We start from the raw sequence: 21,405 nt of genomic DNA on the forward strand, positions 1-21,405 counted from the left end.
GAAGCGAAATCAGCTCTGAGATAATAAATGTCGACAGACACTCATGAGAAGGGTATCGCTGATCCCTTTGCTGCCGCACCCAGACACACGTGCGCTCATTTGCACCGACAGACGCGGAACTATTTTCTGCCCCCGTCACGGATCCTTTTCCCACACGCGGGACCGTCTCGCGCCCCTTTCTGTCCCCCTTTCGCCGCCCTCTCCCAGAGCCCCTTGGTCAAACGCGGACCCTTTTTTGTCACCGCCGGAGTCTTTTTTGTCACTCGTGGAGTCTTTTTTGTCACTCTTGGACGTTTTTCTATAATTTCTTGACGCTTTTCTGTCACCTCCGAGCCCCGCTCGCCGCCCGCCCCCTCAGCGCCCCCTCGCTCACGGCGCCTCCTGCTGGTCGCGCGCGGCACCGCCCTGCTCGGCTCAGCCCATGCGCGGCCGCGGAGCGCCGGGGATTGGCACCGCGCGCGACCCGTAGCGCCTGTGGGCGCAGGCGCGGGGCGGCCGCGGAGCGCCGGAGCCGTGAGGGAGCGGGAGCCGTGAGGGGCCGGAGCCGGGATCCGTGTGGGTCTCGGCGGGCGGCGCCGGCGCCATGAAGTCCCGCTTCAGCACCGTCGACATCCGCGCGGTGCTCGCCGAGCTGCGGCAGAGGTACCGGCACTCCCCGCCCGGCTCCGATGCGGCTCCGGGAGCGGGGCCCGGCCCGGTGGGACGTGATCCTCCTGCCCCGGGTCCCTGTCCCGGTCCTGTCCTGGTTCTGGTTTTGGTTCTGTCCTCGCTCCTCTTTCTGGCCGTGGTCCTGGTCCCGGCCGTAGTTTCAGGGCTGTGGGGGCTGTGCTGCTCCATCGTGTCCCGCTGTCACCGCTCTGCCCCTCAGCACAAACCCCCCTCAGCCCCGCCGCCATCCCCTTCCACCCCTGCCATGGCAGGGACACCTCCCGCTGTCCCAGGGTGCCCCAGTGCCCAGCCTGGCCTTGGGCACTGCCAGGGATCCAGGGGCAGCCACAGCTGCTCTGGCAATTCCAGCCCAGCCAGGAATTCCCAGTTCCCAATCTCCCACCCATCCCTGCCCTCTGGCACTGGGAGCCATTCCCTGGCTCCTGTCCCTCCATCCCTTGTCCCCAGTCCCTCTGCAGCTCTCCTGGGGCCCCTTCAGGCCCTGCCAGGGGCTCTGAGCTCTGCCTGGAGCCTTCTCCTCTCCAGGGAACATTCCCAGTTTTCCCAGTTGGGAAACTCCTGACACATTCCTGGTATCCATCCCCACTCTGAAGGGCGTCACTGACACCCCAGGCCAGTTCAGTGCCCATACTGGCATTACTGGTGCCCTGTGCTGGCCAGGAGCTCCACTCTCACCAGTTCATTTTACATCCCTGCCACAAAGAGGAGCACGGGCAGGACCTGGCACCTTTCTCCACTTTATCCATTAATATAAATTTCTCAGTCTAATTTTCTCCCTCTCTTAATTGCCGTGTTTTAAGAGCAGTTTCTCCATCTCTCCATGGTTGTTGCTTCCAACTCATTTCATTAATCTTCCTTTGCTGCCCTTTTGGTTTCTCCTGGGTAATTTATCATAACTTGGTAATTTATCATAACTTGGTAATTTACATAACTTGGTAATTTACATAACTTGGTAATTTATCATAACTTGCCCTTCTGTATACATTAATTCCCACTGGGATTTTTCCCACCCAGCTGTGTTTTGGGTTCTCCAGAGCATTCCTTGTTTTCCTTTTGGCAGCTTGTTGGGCATGAGAGTGAACAACGTTTATGATGTGGATAACAAGACCTATCTCATCCGCCTGCAAAAGTAAGAGCTTTAAATGGCTTTATTTACAAATTCTTTAGGAATGCTGTGTGAAATCAGATTTTTTAAATTGTCTGCTGTAATTTCTGACCTGTTTCCAGTGAAATTCTGCTGGGTTTTGGTAAAATGCAGGAATTTTTAGCCAGAAAGTTTTTAGGGAATGGGAAAACCTTTTGTGGGTGGGTGGGTGGGGTGGCTGCTCCTGAGCCACGTGGGATCCCAGAGTGTTCTCATTTGGAGGGGGTGCTGTGGGATTTGGGGTGCAGCTGAGGGATTTGGGGTGCAGCTGAGGATTTTGGGGTGCAGCTGTGGGTTTTGGGGTGCAGCTGTGGGATTTGGGGTGCAGCTGAGGATTTTGGGGTGCAGCTGTGGGTTTTGGGGTGCAGCTGACCATTTTTGGGTACAGCTGAGGGATTTGGGGTGCAGCTGTGGGTTTTGGGGTGCAGCTGTGGGATTTGGGGTGCAGCTGAGGGATTTGGGGTGCAGCTGAGGATTTTGGGGTGCAGCTGATCATTTTTTGGGTGCAGCTGTGGGATTTGGGGTGCAGCTGTGGGTTTTGGGTTGCAGCTGAGGGATTTGGGGTGCAGCTGAGGGATTTGGGGTGCAGCTGTGGGATTTGGGGTGCAGCTGAGGGATTTGGGGTGCAGCTGAGGGTTTTGGGGTGCAGCTGAGGGATTTGGGGTGCAGCTGTGGGATTTGGGATGCAGCTGTGGGTTTTGGGATGCAGCTGAGGGATTTGGGGTGCAGCTGAGGGATTTGGGGTGCAGCTGAGGGTTTACAGGGTGCAGCTGTGGGATTTGGGGTGCAGCTGAGGGTTTTGGGTGCAGCTGTGGGATTTGGGGTGCAGCTGAGGGTTTTGGGGTGCAGCTGAGGGATTTGGGGTGCAGCTGTGGGATTTGGGGTGCAGCTGAGGGATTTGGGGTGCAGCTGTGGGATTTGGGGTGCAGCTGAGGGTTTTGGGGTGCAGCTGAGGGATTTGGGGTGCAGCTGCCCTGTTTTCCCCCAGGCCAGAGTGCAAGGCCACGCTGCTGCTGGAGTCGGGGATCCGCATCCACCTGACGGAGTTTGAGTGGCCCAAGAACGTGATGCCGTCCAGCTTTGCCATGAAGGTGAGCTCTGCAGGGTTTTATAAAGTGTCTGCACATCAGGAAGGAGAGGGCACCTTCTGTCCTTGGGGCAGGAAATTAGGGAAGGGTTTTCCCAGTGAATCCTGGTCCTGCAGGTGGCTGAGGACAAGGAGAGAGCAAACGTGGGCTTGGGGTCACATCACCGTGTTCAGTGCCTGGAGGAGTGAATATTTAAATTTATCAAAACTTTTCATAAACTTTATTTATCTTTTTTTATAAACTTTATTTATAAATTCCTTCTGGAATGTTGCTCCAATAAAGTCCTTGTTGTTCCAGTTGGATTGTGGGAATTTTTAGTTGCTGGATGCAGCTCTGGGGTTCAGAGGGTAGATCCGTGGGGATGCAGCCTGGGATGCTGCCATGGATCTGTTTTACCTCTGGGTGCAGCCAGAAGTGACTCAGCAGAGATTTCCAGGGTGGCTTTCCACAGCAGAGATGGATGCAGGGATAATCCCAATTCTCTTTACAAATAAACTCTTAGAATTTGAACCAGCTGCTCCCTTGAGCTAAACAAACAACATGGAAAAAAGGTCTTAATGTTAAGAATTAGGCTCAATTATATTTATAATTATGAAAATGAAGGTGTTACTTTGGTGAGCACCAACATTTTCACTCTTGTGATATTTGAGTTCAATGGGAAGTGGTTGGTGTCACGGGAGGGCTCTACAGGCAAGCCATTCCCAGGTGTTTTCAGATATTTCCCAGACATTTTCCCCACCCCTCTGATGCCTGGAGAGGCTGCCTGGAGCAGAGGCTGGGCAGAGCTCAAGGATGAAGGTGGGTATTTATTGAAAGGCCTTCAAAGGGCACACCCTGGCCGTGCAGAGGCCACACCCAGGTGAGACAGCAATCAGAGTTTTTCAGACAGGTGGAAGTTTGGTCCATTTGCATATCAGAAGTTAATTGTTCAATTATAACTTCAGATAATGAAGTCACTCACTCCAGGTTTGCCCCCTGTCCTGGTGTAGGGCAAATTTGGGAGAGAACCTCCCAATAGGTTTCTATAGAAAACAGATTCAATTGCAGATTCAAAAAGCAGGTTCAATTCAACCCTGAGTGGTTCAGGAAAAATCTTCCTTGGAGGAAAGTGGAAAAAGCTGTTTATTTCACAGGCAAAGCATTCACCAGCACAAAAACAACAAAAAAGAACAATATTAAACAACAAAACCCCCCTGATTAATTCACTGTTGGTTAATTCCATTCACATTACATTTTTCGGGCCCTGAGCCAGCGAGGCATCCTCGAGTTCCAGGCCTAGAGAGGGACTATTTTACCTGCATAAACCAGGAGGGAGCAGCAGCTGGCGGAGTTTCGGGTCCCCCTGGGGCAGCCCTGGTGTGAAATCCATGGCAGCTCCATGCTGAGCCTCCCTCCCTCCCCGCAGTGCCGGAAGCACCTGAGGACGCGGCGCTTGGTGAGCGTGCGGCAGCTGGGCGTGGATCGCATCGTGGACCTGCAGTTCGGCAGCGAGCAGGCTGCCTACCACCTCATCCTGGAGCTCTATGACAGGGTGAGCAGCCTGCTCTGGGCTCTGTGTGTGTGCTCAGGACTCTTCTGGTCTGCTTGCCAAGGTTATTTGCTGTTGTCTGTAATGTTCTTTCCCTGGCCTGATGAGGTCTGTCCAGCACGTCAGTCAGTGGCACACTCCCCGCCTTCAGGGTGGTGTTGTCTTTTTATACAAAAACTACTGAAAACTACTACTTATTATACTAAAACTGCTACCTTTTATACTAAAACTACTACATTTTATTCTAAAAACTACGTTACTTTATTTACAATAATTTTCCAATACCCATCACCTATGTTAGACAGTCCGTCTCTACCCTAAACCAATCCAAAAGTGCCACCATCACCCAAAAGATGGAAGAAGGAGAAAGAAGGACAAGGCATGCCCAGATTTCTTCATCTTAAGATCCTGAGCCCCCATTCTAAAAACCCCAGAATTCTACTTTTCACCCTGTGACTAACTATCATTCTACTTAAGCTTTGGTGGCTTGTAAATCCTCATATGAGATTGGTCATTTTTTCCATGGGTCAAAATCCAAGGCACAGGAGTCTGGGTCTCGAGAGCAGCCAGAGGAATGTCCTGGGTTCTGACAGGCTGCCAGTGTCCCCTGGGGCAGGGACGCCGTGCTGGCCTCACTCAGGGTCCCTGTGCTCCTTGTGCAGGGCAATGTTGTCCTCACTGACCACGAGTACCTGATCCTCAACATCCTGAGGTTCCGCACCGACGGCGCCGACGACGTGCGGTTTGCGGTGAGGGAGCGGTACCCGGTGGAGAGCGCCAAGGCTGCCGTGCCCCTGCCCACCTTGGACAGGTAATTCCCATTTCACAGCTCATATTTGGTGTATTTATTGTGGCCAGTGCCAAGGCTGCCGTGCCCCTGCCCACCTTGGACAGGTAATTCCCATTTCACAGCTCATATTTGGTGTATTTATTGTGGCCAGTGCCAAGGCTGCCGTGCCCCTGCCCACCTTGGACAGGTAATTCCCATTTCACAGCTCATATTTGGTGTATTTATTGTGGCCAGTGCCAAAGCTGCCGTGCCCCTGCCCACCTTGGACAGGTAATTCCAGCTTTAAAGCTCATAAATGATGTGTTTATTGTGGCCAGTGCAAAAAGCTGCTGTGCCCCTGCCCACCTTGGAGAGACAATTCCAATTTCTGTTGGAATCTGAAATGCAGGGAACTCTCAGAACTTTGGGCCTGTGAGCAAAGATCAGAATTAAACACAGGATTTGATCTGAGACCTTGGGAAAGGCTCCCAAACTGAGCAGCCACAAGTGAGAATGTGGATTTGTAGTTTAAAGCAGAGACACATTAAGTTCAGTGGAAGAAAGTTTCAAGTTTAGAGTTTAAGATATAGAAATAAAATAGTTCCAGAGGTAAACAAGGAGTTTAGAATGCAGCACTGTGGGTTTGTGTGCCACAACAGGAGTGGCTAAGAAAGCTCACACTGTAGCATGGGTCCATAAGATGAAATATTTAAAGATTGGGTGAAAAACATAAATATCCTTGTTGGTGGTGTTTTATTGGTCAATAAATCCTTAAAAAAATCTTGTAACTGAGGGTCTTGTGACCTTCTGAGCCATGCAGTGAAGATGTGAGCTGAACTCACCCTTCCTGTACAAGATAAGAAAATAAATCACACGAAATCTAAAATCTCAGAGGTCCCATCTCTAACTTATTCAAAACTCCTTCAGAAATCCCCGTGAATTTCAGAGCTCATAAATGATGTATTTATTGGGACAACCCCAGATTTGTCAGAGCTGTGAAAATCTTTGGGTATTTTATTCCAGGCCATTTTTAGTTTCATTGTTTTGAGGCTGGAAATGTTTTGTAGCTTCTAAGCAATGCAATGTTGTTTTAAACCACGTTATTCTTTGGGATTGCAACTTTTTCTTTTCTCCTTGCTGCAGGTTAACTGAAATCATATCCAGTGCACCCAAAGGGGAGCAGCTGAAGAGGGTTCTCAACCCCCTCCTCCGTGAGTGGCCTTTGGCAGGAGGTGGAGTGAGGTCACTCAGGGTGTGCTCTGTCATGGTGGGAAACTGGAATAACTGATCACAGAGCCCTGGAGGGGTTTGGGTTGGAAGGAACCTTAAATCCATCTCATTCCTTGGGCAGGGACACCTCCCACCCCCCAGGGAAACAGGGATCTGGTGATTCCCAGGCATTTGCCCCTGGTGCAGCAGTGATGGGCCCTGGCAGTGGCTCTGCTGGAGCTCTGCCTTGGGCCATTTTGCACCATCCTGCTACCAGATAGGAGCTGCAAGTGCAAAATCAGGTTTTCCTGAGCACAGAACCAAATTTGTCTTGTTTGAGATCATCAGAACAAAATTGGTTTTCCTCCTGACCTGCCAATGCTGCTGAAGCAGAGAATTTCCTGAGCTCAAGCTGAGAATTTCCAGCTCAAATCACACCTGAGCATGACTTTCTTCATCTCTTGATTCTCTTTTTCACCACCCTTTTCTCTCTCCTTCTCTACCCTGCTCTCTTAAATAATTTCTATATAATAATAGTAATATTACTGTATAATTGCTAATTGCTGTCCCCCACTGATCCCAGCTGTGCTGTACCATGCTGCAGTTTGGTGTTTCTGATCCTGCCCTGTAGGAAACCTTGGCCTCACTGGTGTTACTGATGCAGTCACCAGGCACAGCTGCTCCTCTCTAAAATCCCCATCATTTTCCCTTTGTGGCAATTTTGGCTTTTTCTCACCCCCTTTTCCTCACCCACCCATCCCTCCTGCCCCTTCCCTGAGTTTTGGCACTTCTTACTCTTCTCACACTCTTTTGTCCAGTTTTGTTGTGGTTTTTATTTTTTTAATGCAAATTGTGAATATTTTCTACAGATGATCCTTCACTATTTCTTTTTTTTTTTTTTTTTTTACAGCTTATGGGGCCACTCTCATTGAGCATTGCCTTATAGAAGCTGGATTTTCTGGAGCTGTCAAAATAGATCAACAGCTGGAAAATAAAGGTGTAATATTTTAAAGGCTGGGCCACAAACATGGGGATTTTTATGTCTCTGTAGTGGTTTTTTCCCAAAGAGATGAGTGAACCTGTGGTTTTATTTTTTAATGTTTTTAGGGGACTATCCTTGTTTGCATTAAAACTCTTGATTTGTGCATAAATTGGAGATAAAATGTCAGATTGTTCCTGTAGTCTAAATAATTTTATACTGACACCACCTCACCATGAGGTGAGTTCTGGGTGTTTGACAAGAAGAATTAACATCCAAGTCTTTATTTGTAAAAAACATTGGGGATTTGATAAAGCAGCAGCTTTACATTTATTGGGAAATTAAAGATTTGGGTAATAAAATCAGAAAATATTTTCCTGCAGTCTTATTTTCCTCATGTGTTTTATATTTCCCATAAATCCAGAGGGTTTTTTCTTCCTACTGCATTATGGTGCAGTAAAAAAATAACTTCTCACAGCTTCTGGTTTATGCTTTACCTCTGCAGCTTTAATTTCATAAAGTGCTGATATTTGTGGGGTCTTTTTTCTCCTCCTGAAACTTGAATAATTATGTGCTAAAACCATCTAAATACAGTTTTATATTAAAAATTTCCCAGATGTAAACTTAGACTCCTGATGAAAATAAGCAATAATTGCAGGGATGAAATATTTCTGCTGTTTTCTCTTCAGAAAACCTTGAAAAGGTTCTTTCAGCTCTAGAGAAAGCAGAAGAATACATGGCCCTCACTGAGAACTTCAGTGGAAAGGTGGGTCTGGGTGGGCTCTCAGGGATTTGGAATTGCAGAGTTCAACTGGCAAGCAGGGATTCCTCAGGAATTCCCAATTCCTGCTCTTCCCAGCTCTGGGTTTTATTCCTGGGTCTCAGGTGCTGATATGGAATAAAAATTGCTTCTTTCCACAGGCTGGGCAGCAATTAAATACTGCACAGGCAGATTGTGTGAATCCTGGGAGATTTGCAGTTGGGATTTAATAGGTTCTGTAATAAATCCTGCACAGGAACTCTGCATTTATGGGATAGTCCTGAGGGCTGGGAGAAGTTCACTTCTTTTTCCAGAAGGAATTGGAGCCAAGCCAGTGGGTCAGGCACAATGTTCCCTGCTGGAATTATTTATTGATACCTAAACCTTTCCACAGACAAATGATATTTTTGTTTTCTTTCAGGGTTATGTTATCCAGAAAAAGGAGAAAAAGCCAAGCCTGGAACCAGACAAACCAGCAGAAGATATCTACACGTAAATATTTGAAGTATTTCTACTAGTGTGCATAACAGAAATTGGTTTTCAGGTGATAATATCAAATGTGTATTTTACAGATATGAGGAATTTCATCCTTTCTTGTTTTCTCAACATTCAAAATGTCCCTACTTGGAATTTGACTCATTCAATAAGGTACAGTGCTTTTGCTGATGCTGTACTTGAGTGCTTGAATTGACTGCTGCTAAAAGGAGTAATTAAAACATGGTGCAGGGGTTGTTAATGAAAGCAGAGACCTTGGAAGGGATGAATCGTTTTATGGAGGAATGTTTGGTGAGAAAAAGCCACCCCAGCAGGGCTGGGGCTGCAGCTGGGCAGTGCTGGCTGCTGAGCTCAGTCCTGCAGTGAGGGAGGTGAAGCTCCATCAGAGAATCCCAAATGTTTGTTGTGCAGAGCTGGAGTCTGGGTTGTGTGTGAAGTCACAGTTCTGGCAGACATCACATTTACACTTCTGCTCCTGCTCTGAAAGCCTCAGAGCTCTTGTTTGGTGTTTCCTTGGGCATTGTCCTTTCTGCTCCTCAGCTCATCAACATCTGGAGTTGTTAATTGGCCTCTTGTTCTTGATCTTGAGCTCCAGATTTCCCACTCCACGCTCCTGCCCTGTTCCTGCCTCAGTTTCTGTCATTTCCTTCAGTGATCACAGAGCCCCAGAGTGGTTTGGGCTGGAGGGGACTCAGAGCCCACCCAGTGCCACCCCAGCCATGGCAGGGACACCTCCCTCTGTCCCAGGTGCTCCAAGCCCAGTGTCCAACCTGGGATCCAGGGGCAGCCACAGCTGCTCTGGCAATTCCCAATGTCCCACCCATCCCTGCCCTCTGGCACTGGGAGCCATTCCCTGCTCCTGTCCCTCTGTCCTTGTCCTTGTCCCTCTGATGATCTGAACAGCCCCAAACCTTCCTCACCTTGTGCTTTGGACCACCAGGAGCAGTTTTTGGGCACTCTGGGTTTTTGTGTTTGTTTAAGTGACCCAGTGAAGCAGCAGGGATCCAGGACAGGTAGATCTGGCTTTGCAATCATTTAATCTGAACTAAATCAGCTTCTTTTCCATCATTTCTTAGCAAAGCAGGTGAGCCATTGCTTGGGCACTTTTTCCTTCTGTGTTTGCAGTGACACTCAGCCCTGAGTGTCCTGCTGGACTCCTCCCATGGGAAGGGAAATGGAGAAAGCTCCTGGAGGTTGTCTCAGCCTCTGTCAGCTCTTTTAGTGCTTTGCAGCCCCTCCTCTGCAGGGCCCCTCCTGTCCTGCCCTGAGTCAGGCCAGCCTGGGCATTCTCCAACCTGAGTCTCTCTCCTGCAGGCCACAGATGAGTTCTACTCCAAGCTGGAGGGGCAGAAGATTGATCTGAAGGCCTTGCAGCAGGTGAGTCCTGATCCACGTGGATGGCTCCCACATCTCCAGAGGCTTCTCTTGCTTCTTCAGTGATTACCCGATGTCTTTTGGTAAAGGCATCAGATAATCACTGCCATATATATATATATACCTATATATAATATATAATATACCTATGTAATATACCTATATAATATACCTATAAATATTTATAGGTATAAATATACCTATAAATATAAACATATTTTTAATATAAAATGTTTTTATTTATATTTTTGATATCTTGTACTTAAAAGGAAAAACAAGCATTGAAGAAACTTGAAAATGTCCGTAGGGACCACGAGCACAGACTGGAAGCTCTCCAGCAGGCTCAGGTAAGGCAGATTTTGGGTTTTAATTAAAAAGTGCATAATCACACCACCATGGGATGGTTTGGCTGGGAGGGAGCTTCAATCCCACCCAGCTCCAGGGGCAGGGACACCTTCCACTGGGGTCGGATCTTCTCCCGTGCCACCACTCCAATCCATCCTTGCGTTTCTCCACCACTGCTTCCATTTTCTAACACCTGCTGCTGAGCTGTGCTCGGCTGCACTGCTGCAAGCTGCTCCTTTCCCAAGGAAGCTGATAAGCTGAAGGGGGAGCTGATAGAGGTGAACCTGGAGGTGGTGGACAGGGCCATCCAGGTGGTGCGCAGCGCCCTGGCCAACCAGATCGACTGGAGCGAGATCGGCGCCATCGTCAAGGAGGCCCAGGCGCAGGGCGACCCCGTGGCCTCGGCAATCAAAGAGTTAAAGCTGCAGACAAACCACATCACCATGCTGCTGAGGTGAGTGCCCTGCAGCAGGGGCGCAGAGATTTAAAAATACCCCAAAATAGGTTTTTTATACCCAGAAGTTTTGGTGTAAAAGCTGGGACGTGGCAGAGTTAATCTGTGAATTTTTGGTTACCTCGCTTTCAGAAGTGACAGTCTATTCTATAAACTTGTTTTCAGTCAGTTCCTTGGACTGGGAAAATTTGACTCTTTATCTTCTGCTTTTGTTTTCTTTTTCCCCCCAAATTTGGCTGACTCCAGGACAAAAAAGGGTTGGCACACAAAGCTTCCTGTGTCTCTAATTGTGAATGGTTTAGAGGCTCCTTGGGCCATTTCTAAACCTTTGAGAGAGTTAAATTAAGAGCACATTGCACCAAGGATTAAAAATTAACCAGCTATCTTATCTCAATCTTATGATCTCACATGTTTTTAGGAACCCCTATGTGTTATCTGAAGAGGAAGAGGAGGAGGATGATGCTGATGTAGAGAAGGAAGAAACAGAAGAACCAAAAGGAAAAAAGAAAAAGAATAAAACCAAACAGTTGAAGAAACCTCAGAAAAACAAACCCTTATTGATTGATGTTGATCTCAATTTGTCTGCCTATGCCAATGCCAAAAAGTAAGATTTTTCAGTAAAAAAAATCTTTGTTTTTTGAAGCAGAAATTTCTCTGGGTGTGCAGTTGTTGGTGATAATATTGCAGGAGGAAGGATTTGAGATATCTTGTTAAAAATAAGAGTTAAAAATTGAAACAGCAGCTTGTCCTGAGCTCTGGGATGGGAATTCCCTGGTGCAGAGCAGCTGCTCTGTGGCTCACACTGAATTTTCCAGCTCTGCCCATGGAACAAAAGGCAGAGGCCTGGGATGAGGGGGATGAGGGGGATGGGGATGAAGGAGGGGCTCTGCTGGGATTTCAGGACACACACTTGTGTTTCACAGGTACTATGATCACAAAAGACATGCAGCCAAGAAAACTCAGAAGACAGTGGAAGCTGCAGAAAAGGTATTTTTTTGTTCTCTTGGATTTTAGAAGATATTTAAAAGGAAAATCCCTCCCACTGCTCAGGGGGAAATCCTGAGCTGATCTGAGCAGCCCTAACAAAACATAAAAGGGAAAACCATCACCCAGAGTTGTTTTATTCTTGACATTGGGAGCTCATGGAGAATTGCAGATCCCTGATGGATCCTCCTTTTCCAGTAGCACTGGGAATGCTCAGAGCAGGTGGAGGCACTGACAGACCAGGACTTAGGGGGGAAGATCAGTGGAATCCTTCCCATCCCAGAGCTGATCATTTCAGGGAGCAGCTCTCCAGGGTGCAGGTTTAAGAGCCTGCACTGTGATCAAGTCCAGGCCATTTCCTTCCAACTTTCCCAGTGTTCAGTGGGGAATTCTGGGATTCCTGCTGGGTGCTGATGGTGCTTTCTGTCCAAACAGGCTTTTAAATCAGCTGAGAAGAAGACAAAGCAAACCCTGAGGGAAGTTCAGACTGTCACCACCATCCAGAAGGCCAGAAAGGTCTATTGGCAAGTACAGCTCCGTTGTCCTTCTGCCATGTGTCAGGATGGATCTTCCCTGGTTAGGAGTGCAGCTGTTTGGGATTTCTGAGCTCTGCACTTTGCATGGAGTCTCCCTAAAGAGTCAGAGGATCCCAGAGTGGTTCCAGGGACAGCAGCACAGAGCAGCTGTGGCTGCCACCTCCCTGGCAGTGTCCCAGGCCAGGCTGGGTGGGGCTGGGAGCAGCCTGGGGCAGTGGAAGGGGTGCTCCAGGGGGGCTGGATCATCTTCAGGGTCCCTTCCAACCCAAACCCAAACCATTCTGGGCTTCTGTGCTTTAAAATGCAACAAACAAATGAAACAAAACCTCAAAGCTTTTAATTATTAAAATAAAAATAAACAGGAGAACTGTGCTTCTTGTTCCATCTCCAAATCTCCCTGCCAGGGATGCTGTAGTTGTCCCATGCCTTGTTTTTATGTCCCAGGCCTGTGGATGGGAGTAAAAATATTTCCAGTCTCATAAATTGCAGGTGCTGAGGTGGATATTCTGAGTTTGATATCAAAGCCCACCTGTGCAATGTCCTGTTAGTTCCAGCTGTCACTGACACTGTGGATTTGCTGCAATTTGGCAGGTTTGAGAAGTTCCTGTGGTTCATCAGCTCTGAGAATTACCTGGTGATTGCTGGCAGGGATCAGCAGCAGAACGAGCTGATCGTGAAGCGCTACCTCAAACCAGGTGAGCCAGGGAGCCCACGTGGGGCTTCCTCCTCTTCCCCACCTCTGTGGTGTCCAGGAGTGACAGGGGAGGGTCCCTCTGCTTTGTCCTTCAGCTGGGCCTTGGATCCAAGGGAGCTGTGGTGGTGGGAGTTCCTCTGGTGCCAGGGAGTGGGAGCAGCTTGGGTGGGCTCCCCTCAGGAGCAGAGGAGCTGATTCTCCCTGGACAGGGATGGGCTGAAAGGCTTCTGTGGGGTGGTGTTCACACAACTGGGAAATACAAAATTTACCATTTTTACATTCCTAAAACCATAAAGGAAAGGAGCTTTCAGATCTTCTGTGTGGGGGTGTTCACAGGGGTCCCAGCATGAGGGATGAGATGAGAATCTTGACTCCGTGTTTCAGAAGGCTGATTTATTATTTTATGATCTATATTATATTAAAAGAAAATGATATACTAAAACTATACTAAAAGATAAAAGAAAGGATTCATCATAAGGCTTGAAAGGAATAGGAAAGGAATGATAATAATATCTTGTGACTGACCAGAGAGTCTGAGCCAGCTGACTGTGATTGGCCATTAATTAGAAACAACCCCATGAGACCAATCCCAGATGCACCTGTTGCATCCCACAGCAGCAGATAATCATTGTTTTTCTTTTCCTCTGAGGCCTCTCAGCTTCTCAGGAGAAAAATCCTGGCAAAAGGATTTTTCAGAAATTATCATGGCTACACTTCTGTGTGCCCAGCCTGCCCCTTGCAGCCAGACCAGGCATTTCCATGTGACATGAGGGGTTCCCTGGCTGAGGGGTGTGTGATCTGAGGGGACTCTCTGTTCCCAGGGGACATCTACGTGCACGCAGATCTGCACGGAGCCACCAGCTGCGTCATCAAGAACCCCTCAGGTACCTGTGGAGCCCTGGGGACAGGAGCTGGCTGATCCCTTGGATGGGATCAGTCCTTGCTGGGAGGCTGCAGGGCCGGCTCAGGGCAGCTCTGGCTGTTGCAGGGGAGCCCATCCCGCCGCGGACGCTGACGGAGGCGGGGACCATGGCCCTGTGCTACAGCGCCGCCTGGGACGCCCGCGTGGTCACCAGCGCCTGGTGGGTGTCCCACAGCCAGGTGAGCACTCAGGCACACAGCCCAGGGGCTGCCAGGGACCCCAGGCACGGCTCATGGCTGGGGTCACACTTGTGTGTGAGTGAGGGTGGGGAGATCACACCAAAGGGGTGGTGGTTTCGTTCATGCCTCAGGTTCAGCTTTTCTATTTTCACATTCTGTGCTGCTTTAGTGGGAGGGTCTGGGCTGCATATCAGGGGATGGTTCTGATGAGGTGCAGTTCTGAGCTCTGTGCACAGAGCAGGGAGACAAAACAATTCCTGCTCCAGCTGGGCACCAAGGACAAATGACCCAAATCTCAGCCCCAGAGCACAAACCCCGTGGGCTGGAGAGAGAAAAACAAGCAGGGTGGGACTGCAGGGCTAAAGCTGGAATGGGACAATGAACTGCAAGGTGCAAATGGAGCAGAACTGATCCCAGGGACAGAGCCCGTGCCCGGCCGTGCATTTTGGGGCCATTTTGGTTGATCTTGGGTGCAGCCCTGGCTGGGCTCTGGTGCTGCCCAAGGTGGATCCATGGAGGAGATGCTTTGAATGAATCCCTGCTTTATTCTGGAACTCCATCCAGCCTCTGCTCTAGGGCTGCCTTCACAACCCTTCACATAATTTCTCCCTGAATGCTCCTGAGTAGATCCTGGGTTATTTCTGGAGTTACTCACCCACGACTCCTAAAACTCAGTGCTGGTGGATTGAAACATCCCTTAGGAAAACTCCCTGCTAAGGAAAGGAAGAGCCCCTTGGATATGGAGTCCTGCAGAGCTGTTCCAGGAGTTTATCCCCTTTGAGCCAGTGTTTCTCTTGGTGCTGTTGTCACCTCATGTTGGCTTTCTGTCACAGAGATTTTTACAGTTTCTTGTGGTTTTCTTTTAGGTTTCTAAAACTGCCCCCACAGGAGAATATCTCACTACTGGCAGCTTCATGATCCGAGGTGAGGCCCAGGGCAGCAGTGGGATGTTGTTTTGTTTTCCCAAAGGTGCTGGGCTGTCCTGCAGGGGCAGCACATCCCACTCTTCTCCCAGAGCTCTGTTGGGAATGGCTCATTCTGAGTATCAGGCAGCTGCAGCAGCAGTTTGAGCTGAGCCCTGGGCAGGAGTTCATTAACTCAGCTGCTTTTGAGCTCTCCTGTTCTCTTCCCAGAGATAAAAAACCCTCAGTGTAGTTTTTGGTAGCCTAAAGCCTCTAATAAAAATGAATTTTGGAAGTACATCCTGCAGCATGGCTGCTAAAGCTCCTCATGAGACTCTCCCTTTGTTTTTCAGGGAAAAAGAATTTCCTTCCACCTTCCTATCTGATGATGGGCTTCAGCTTCTTGTTTAAGGTACAGCTTTTCCCAAGCAGCTCCTGCTGGCTTTTGTAATTTGCTTTGAGCTGCAGGAGGTTCATTTTCTGCATCTTGCTTATCAGTGTATTCCCAATTACTTCTTTTCCCACTGGGAAAGATCCCATAAAGAGCTTCTTGCTGATAATGACTCTGGGCTGAGATGGAAATGGCAGCAGTGTCTGCATTCCAGACAGACTCTGATTCCTGTCTCTGCCAGGGCTGCTCTGGACTGGCAATCTGAACATGCCCGTGTGCCACCCTGACTTGTAGGCTTGGCACACTTGGGTCTGCTTTCATTTTGCTGCCTTTTGATGGCAAGAAGTGTTAAAGGGGGAAGGAAGAGCTGAGGGAGGTGTTGTGTGAGCATTGCCAGGCTGACCCAGAGCTCCTCATTTCCAGGTGGATGAGAGCTGTGTGTGGAGGCACCGCGAGGAGAGGAAGGTCAAGGCCCAGGATGAGGAGCTGGACACGGTTTCCAGCAGTGCCAGTGAGCTGGTGGCTGAGGACGTGGAGCTCTTAGGTACTGGGGGGCTGTGGGGGCTGCTGCTCAGATCCCTCAGGCTGAGGACGTGGAGCTCTTGGGTAGAGGGGGACACTGGGGGGTCCCTCAGGCTCGGGGGGATCCCAGTTTGGACAAAGGGGAATGGTCTCACACTGACACAGGGCAGGGATGGGTGGGATATTGGGAAGGAGTTCTGGCTGGGAGGGTGGGCAGGCCCTGGCACAGGGTGCCCAGAGCAGCTGTGGCTGCCCCTGATCCCTGGCAGTGCCCAAGGCCAGGCTGGATGGGGATTGGAGCACCCTGGGACAGTGGGAGGTGGGGGTGGCACTGGAAGGGCTTTAATGTCCCTTCCAACCCAAGCCATCCTGGGATGATGGATCAGTTTGGTGTTCTGTGTTTTCCTGCCCTGGGGGCCCCAGATGGAGGAGACAGCAGCAGTGAGGAGGAAAAAGCTGAGGCTGAGACAGCTCCTGAGGGTGAGGAAGCTCCAGAAGGTGAGGAAGCTCCGGAGGATGTGGAAGCCACAGCTGAGAGCAGCCAGGGTGAGCAGGGAGGAGGGAACACTCCTGCTCCAGAGGCTGACTCCGAGGAGGAGGATGGAGACTCTGAGGAGGAACATCCAGAGCCCCAGAGGGAGGTGAAGGAGGAAGAGGTGAATTATCCAGACACCACCATTGACCTGTCACACCTTCAGCCCCAGAGGTGAGAGAAGCAGCAGCTGGGGCACCTGGGGGTCTCCTAAACGCTGCCAGGACAAGGCTGGGATGTGTTGCCATCCCTGCCTTCCATGCTCAGCAGTGGCAATGCTGGGAAGCTGAGCCCTGAGCTGCCTGTGCTCTGCTCAGCCTGTGGGATGGGCTCAGCTCCCTGCAGCCCCTGGGACTCCTTGGAGGGTGCAGGGAGCAGGGATTGGGTGGGTGCTCGTGGGAAGCTGCACCTTGGGGCTCCCGTGGTGCCCAGGCTGTGTTTGGTGCTTGTGTGTGTGAGCGAGGAGCTGGCAGAGAGTTCAGATTGTTTTCTAAAGTGAATCCCAGTGTTCCTGCCTTTCCCAGCCAGCAAAGCTGGGAATGCCAAGCTCTGAAAGCTGAAAGAGCCAGGCTGCTGAAGTCAGGGCTGTGTCCATGGTGAGCTGCCCTGCACCTGCTGATGAGCTCCCTTTGCATCTCCCCACAGATCCCTGCAGAAAATCATCCCCAGAGAGGAGGAGCCCAGCTTGGTAAGGTCCCAGCTCCTGTGGGTGGCCCAGAGCAGTGGGAGCTGCTGGGCAGGATCTGCCCTGAACTGCCTTTGCCTCCTCAGGGTGACAGCAGGGCCCAGGGCCGCAGGCATCTCTCTGCCAAGGAGAGGAGGTGAGAGCCAGGGGCTGTTCCAGGGAATCCCAGCATGGTTGGCTTGGAAGGGACCTTAAATCCCACCCAGTGCCACCCCTGCCATGGACAGGGACACTTCCACCATCCCAGGCTGCCCCAAGCCCTGTCCAGCCTGGCCTTGGGCACTGCCAGGGATGCAGGGGCAGCCCCAGCTGCTCTGGGTCGATGCCTCTTCCCCATTCCCTCCCCATGTCCTGGGCACATCTGCACCCACTCCAGTCCCGTTGCCCATCCTGCATTTGCAGGGGAGCTGCTGCTCTGGCCTTTGGCAGTGCTGCCTGGGAACAGTTTTACTGCTGGGCTGGAGAGGGTTTTCTGAGGAGGGGCTGTGTCCAGTTCCTGTGGGTCCCTGAGGCAGGGAAGGGCTGGGAATGCTCAGGAGAGCAGCAGCCTCTCCTCTCTCCTCACAACACATGAGGGTGTTGGGATTGTTCTCCTTAGGGAAATGAAGAAAAAGAGGCAGCAGAACAACTCTGAGAACCTGGAGCTGTCTGAGGAGAAGCAGAAGGAGGCAGAGACAGAGACCCAGCCTGTGGCTGCTCCCAACTGCCCCAAGGCAGCTCCAGCCCCCCAGCCCATCAAGAGGGGCCAGAAGGTGGGCATGGAAACAGGGACAGCAATGCCAGCTGTCCCAGACACCCATGGCTGCCTGGTGGTGCTTTGAGGGGTCTCAGATGGTGCCTTGGTTACTGGTGACCTGCTCTGAAAGTTTGGGATACTGGGAAGGAAAGAGCATCCGTGCTTGCAGTACTCTGCTAAGATTTGTCATTTCTGAAGGTGTTGGTGTTTCCTTCTGCAGAGTAAAATGAAGAAGATGAAGGAGAAGTACAGGGACCAGGACGAGGAGGACAGGGAGCTCATCATGAAGCTGCTGGGGGTGAGGGGGGAGCTCTGCCCTCCCCGGGGTGTGGGGGCTCTGTCACCAGCCCTGACCACCTGTGTCACCACAGTCTGCAGGCTCCAACAGGGAGGACAAAGGGAAAAAAGGGAAGAAGGGCAAGACAAAAGAAGAGGCAGCAAAGAAGCAACAGCAGAAACCCAAAGCCCAGCGTCGTGCAGCAGGAGGGGGCAAGGAGAGCCTGCCTGCAGGAGTTGTGCTGCACGAGGCACAGGAGGCAGGCCTGGATGAGCTGCAGGAAGACAAGGTGAGGACTGGGATGGGAAATGGGATGGTGGAGCAGGAGGGAAGGTGAGGAACAGGGTGAGAAGGTGAGCAGCAGGAGGGAAGGTGAGCAGAGTGAGAAGGTGAGCAGCTCCTCTCCTCTCCTCTCCTCTCCTCTCCTCTCCTCTCCTCTCCTCTCCTCTCCTCTCCTCTCCTCTCCTCTCCTCTCCTCTCCTCTCCTCTCCTCTCCTCTCCTCTCCTCTCCTCTCCTCTCCTCTCCTCTCCTCTCCTCTCCTCTCCTCTCCTCTCCTCTCCTCTCCTCTCCTCTCCTCTCCTCTCCTCTCCTCTCCTCTCCTCTCCTCTCCTCTCCTCTCCTCTCCTCTCCTCTCCTCTCCTCTCCTCTCCTCTCCTCTCCTCTCCTCTCCTCTCCTCTCCTCTCCTCTCCTCTCCTCTCCTCTCCTCTCCTCTCCTCTCCTCTCCTCTCCTCTCCTCTCTCCTCTCCTCTCCTCTCCTCTCCCTGTGTAGCTCTGACCAGGAGGCTGAGCAGCTCCCTCTGGATTCTGGGCACCGTGGGGAGCTCTGTGTCTGCGCCACTGATCCCACTGAGTTCCCAGAGCAGCCCAGAGCCCTGCAGCAATCCCTGTGCTCATCCTGTTGCCAGCACAGGCACATCTGGGGCTCGGAGCAGGCCCGAGGCTCGGGTTCTCCCCGCAGCTCCCCCTGAGCGGGGTGTGCCCCAGCTCCCAGCCCTGCTGCTGCTGGGATTTGCTATCTCTGAGCAAATCTCCTCCTCCCAGCCCTGCTGCTGCTGGGATTTGCTATCTCTGAGCAAATCTCCTCCTCCCAGCCCTGCTGCTGCTGGGATTTGCTATCTCTGAGCAAATCTCCTCCTCCCAGCCCTGCCGCTGCTGGGATTTGCTATCTCTGAGCAAATCTCCTCCTCCCAGCCCTGCTGCTGCTGGGATTTGCTATCTCTGAGCAAATCTCCTCCTCCCAGCTCGGCGTGTGCCAGGCAAATGAGAGGTTGGAAAGAAACTCCACCCTCCCTCCCACCCACGGCAGTGCTGCTCTCACCTTGGTTGTGAAACCAGCTCAGTTGTTTGCAGGGACAGTGGGGCTTTCTGGGGCTGCTGATTAAAGAATTTCTTGGGGACAGGGGAGGCAGGAGCTGCTCTGTGGTTTCTGCAGGCCTGATGTGTTCTCTGTTTGTGTGTGCAGGAGGAGCAGGACCAGGAGCAGCCAGGACTGGAGGTAAAGGCTCAGTTCTGTAAGGGCTGAGGTGGGGCTGTGCTCCTGCTGGGACTGGGGCATGGGGAGCCCTCCAGGACTGTTTGAACTCACCTTCATTGTGTTTTAAAAATTAATCTCATTAAAATGAACCTCCATGCCTGCCCTGCTCATCTCCACATCCCCCATAAACCCAGAGCTGGCTCCAAGGATGTTTGCCCTTGGTTTGTGCCTTGGTGGCTCTGGGCTGGAGAATCACACAGTGAACAGTGCAGGTCCTTCTTTAGTTTGAAGTTTATTTACATATCAAATTGCTTCAAACTTTTCTGTAATTACTTTTGTGTAATTACAGGCTGTGGGTGTTGCCCAGGGCTGGGAATAAGTGAATTCCTTTAAATTCCTCCATGGAGGAGGGTAACAGTGTCTGCTGGGGGAGCTTTGGGTGACCCTTGGCCCAAAACCAAGATCCAGGCAAGGATGTGATTTTAGTGATGGAACAGATCAGTCACAAATCCTGGCTGGGGCATCCCCTGGCAGTTCCGTGCTCATGGAGCCGTGGGATGGCTTGGTTTGGAAGGGCCCTCCAGGAGGGCTGAGCACAGGGCCCAGTGCAGCTCTCTGTGTCCCAGGAGAGCGAGGCCCTGCTGGACTCCCTGACGGGGCAGCCCCACCCCGAGGACATCCTGCTCTTTGCTGTCCCCATCTGTGCTCCCTACACAGCCATGACCAACTACAAGTGAGTGGGGCCCCTTCCCGGGAGGGCACGTGCTGGGTTCGTGTCGCTGACGGAACCTTTCCCTCGGGCAGGTACAAAGTCAAGCTCACGCCGGGCACGCAGAAGAAGGGCAAAGGTACAGTGTGAGAGCCCCGAGTCCCCCTGTGCTCTGCCTGCTCAGGCTGGGTGCTTTCCAGGCTCTTTCACTCTTCCCTGGCTTTTTGCAGCTGCCAAGATTGCCTTGCACAATTTCATGCAGTCCAGAGAGGCCAGTGCCCGAGAGAAGGATCTGTTCCGCAGCGTCAAGGTGAGCCCGGCCTGCAGGGGCTCCAGGGGCCACAGGAGCCATTTGGGAGGAAATGCTGCCAAACTGGGGGGGCTGCGGGGGTTTAGCGGGGGAGTTTGTGCTCCTGGGGAATGTCAGAGAGCCCTGCAGTGGTTTGGGGTGGAAAGGATCTTAAAAATCCATGGGCAGGGACATTTCCCATTATCCCAGGCTGCTGCAGGCCCCATCCAGCCTGGCCTTGGGCACTGCCCAGCTCCTGTGGGAAAGCTCTGCTGCCCATGAGAGGCCGAGCCTCAGTGGGAGCCCTGGGCCTTGTTTCTGCTCTGTGTCACTGTGTGACGACAGCAGCGTCTCCCAGGGAACCCTCTGGGTCTGGGAGTGGGAATTCTGCAGCAGGGCAGGAGCTGGCACTGGGAGTTGAGGTTGGAGATGTCCTGGTGCTCACCAGGGCCAAGGACAGGATCAGCCCAGAGCTCCACAAAGGTTTTCCTGCTGTGGTCACCTTCTCCTCTCCCCTGTTCCCCAGGACACAGATCTGTCAAGAAATATTCCTGGGAAGGTGAAAGTGTCTGCGCCTCACCTCCAGAACATGAAGAGGAAGTGATTCCATGCTGGGGGCTGGGACAGACGGACACAGACCCAGCACCAGGACTGAATCCCTGCACCCAGGGCCTGCATTCCTGCTGCTTTAGCTGGACTCTGGTACAAATTGCAGATAAATGTGGAATTAAATTGCGGGCATTTGGTCAGGAACGTC

General features: G+C 51.5%; 1 protein-coding gene across 1 annotated transcript; it reads left to right on the plus strand.

Moving 5' to 3' along the window:
• Positions 1–484: 484 nt before the first annotated feature.
• NEMF (nuclear export mediator factor) lies at positions 485–21,398 on the plus strand. Its single transcript, XM_058806657.1, has 33 exons — positions 485–642; positions 1,730–1,798; positions 2,802–2,904; positions 4,307–4,432; positions 5,092–5,240; positions 6,342–6,409; positions 7,318–7,404; positions 8,076–8,152; positions 8,568–8,638; positions 8,719–8,794; positions 9,956–10,018; positions 10,285–10,362; positions 10,606–10,814; positions 11,233–11,418; positions 11,738–11,801; positions 12,234–12,322; positions 12,926–13,029; positions 13,850–13,912; positions 14,017–14,129; positions 14,996–15,053; positions 15,385–15,443; positions 15,846–15,966; positions 16,368–16,650; positions 17,122–17,164; positions 17,248–17,297; positions 17,760–17,913; positions 18,118–18,195; positions 18,269–18,463; positions 19,639–19,671; positions 20,277–20,383; positions 20,455–20,498; positions 20,590–20,669; positions 21,175–21,398. Exons 1-33 carry the CDS (start codon positions 584–586, stop codon positions 21,250–21,252), a joined length of 3,237 nt encoding a protein of 1,078 aa, XP_058662640.1. The 5' UTR covers positions 485–583; the 3' UTR covers positions 21,253–21,398.
• The last annotated feature ends 7 nt before the right edge of the window (positions 21,399–21,405 follow it).

Source organism: Ammospiza caudacuta, chromosome 6 (assembly GCF_027887145.1).
Source record: "Ammospiza caudacuta isolate bAmmCau1 chromosome 6, bAmmCau1.pri, whole genome shotgun sequence".
NCBI classification, from domain to species: Eukaryota; Metazoa; Chordata; class Aves; order Passeriformes; family Passerellidae; genus Ammospiza; species Ammospiza caudacuta.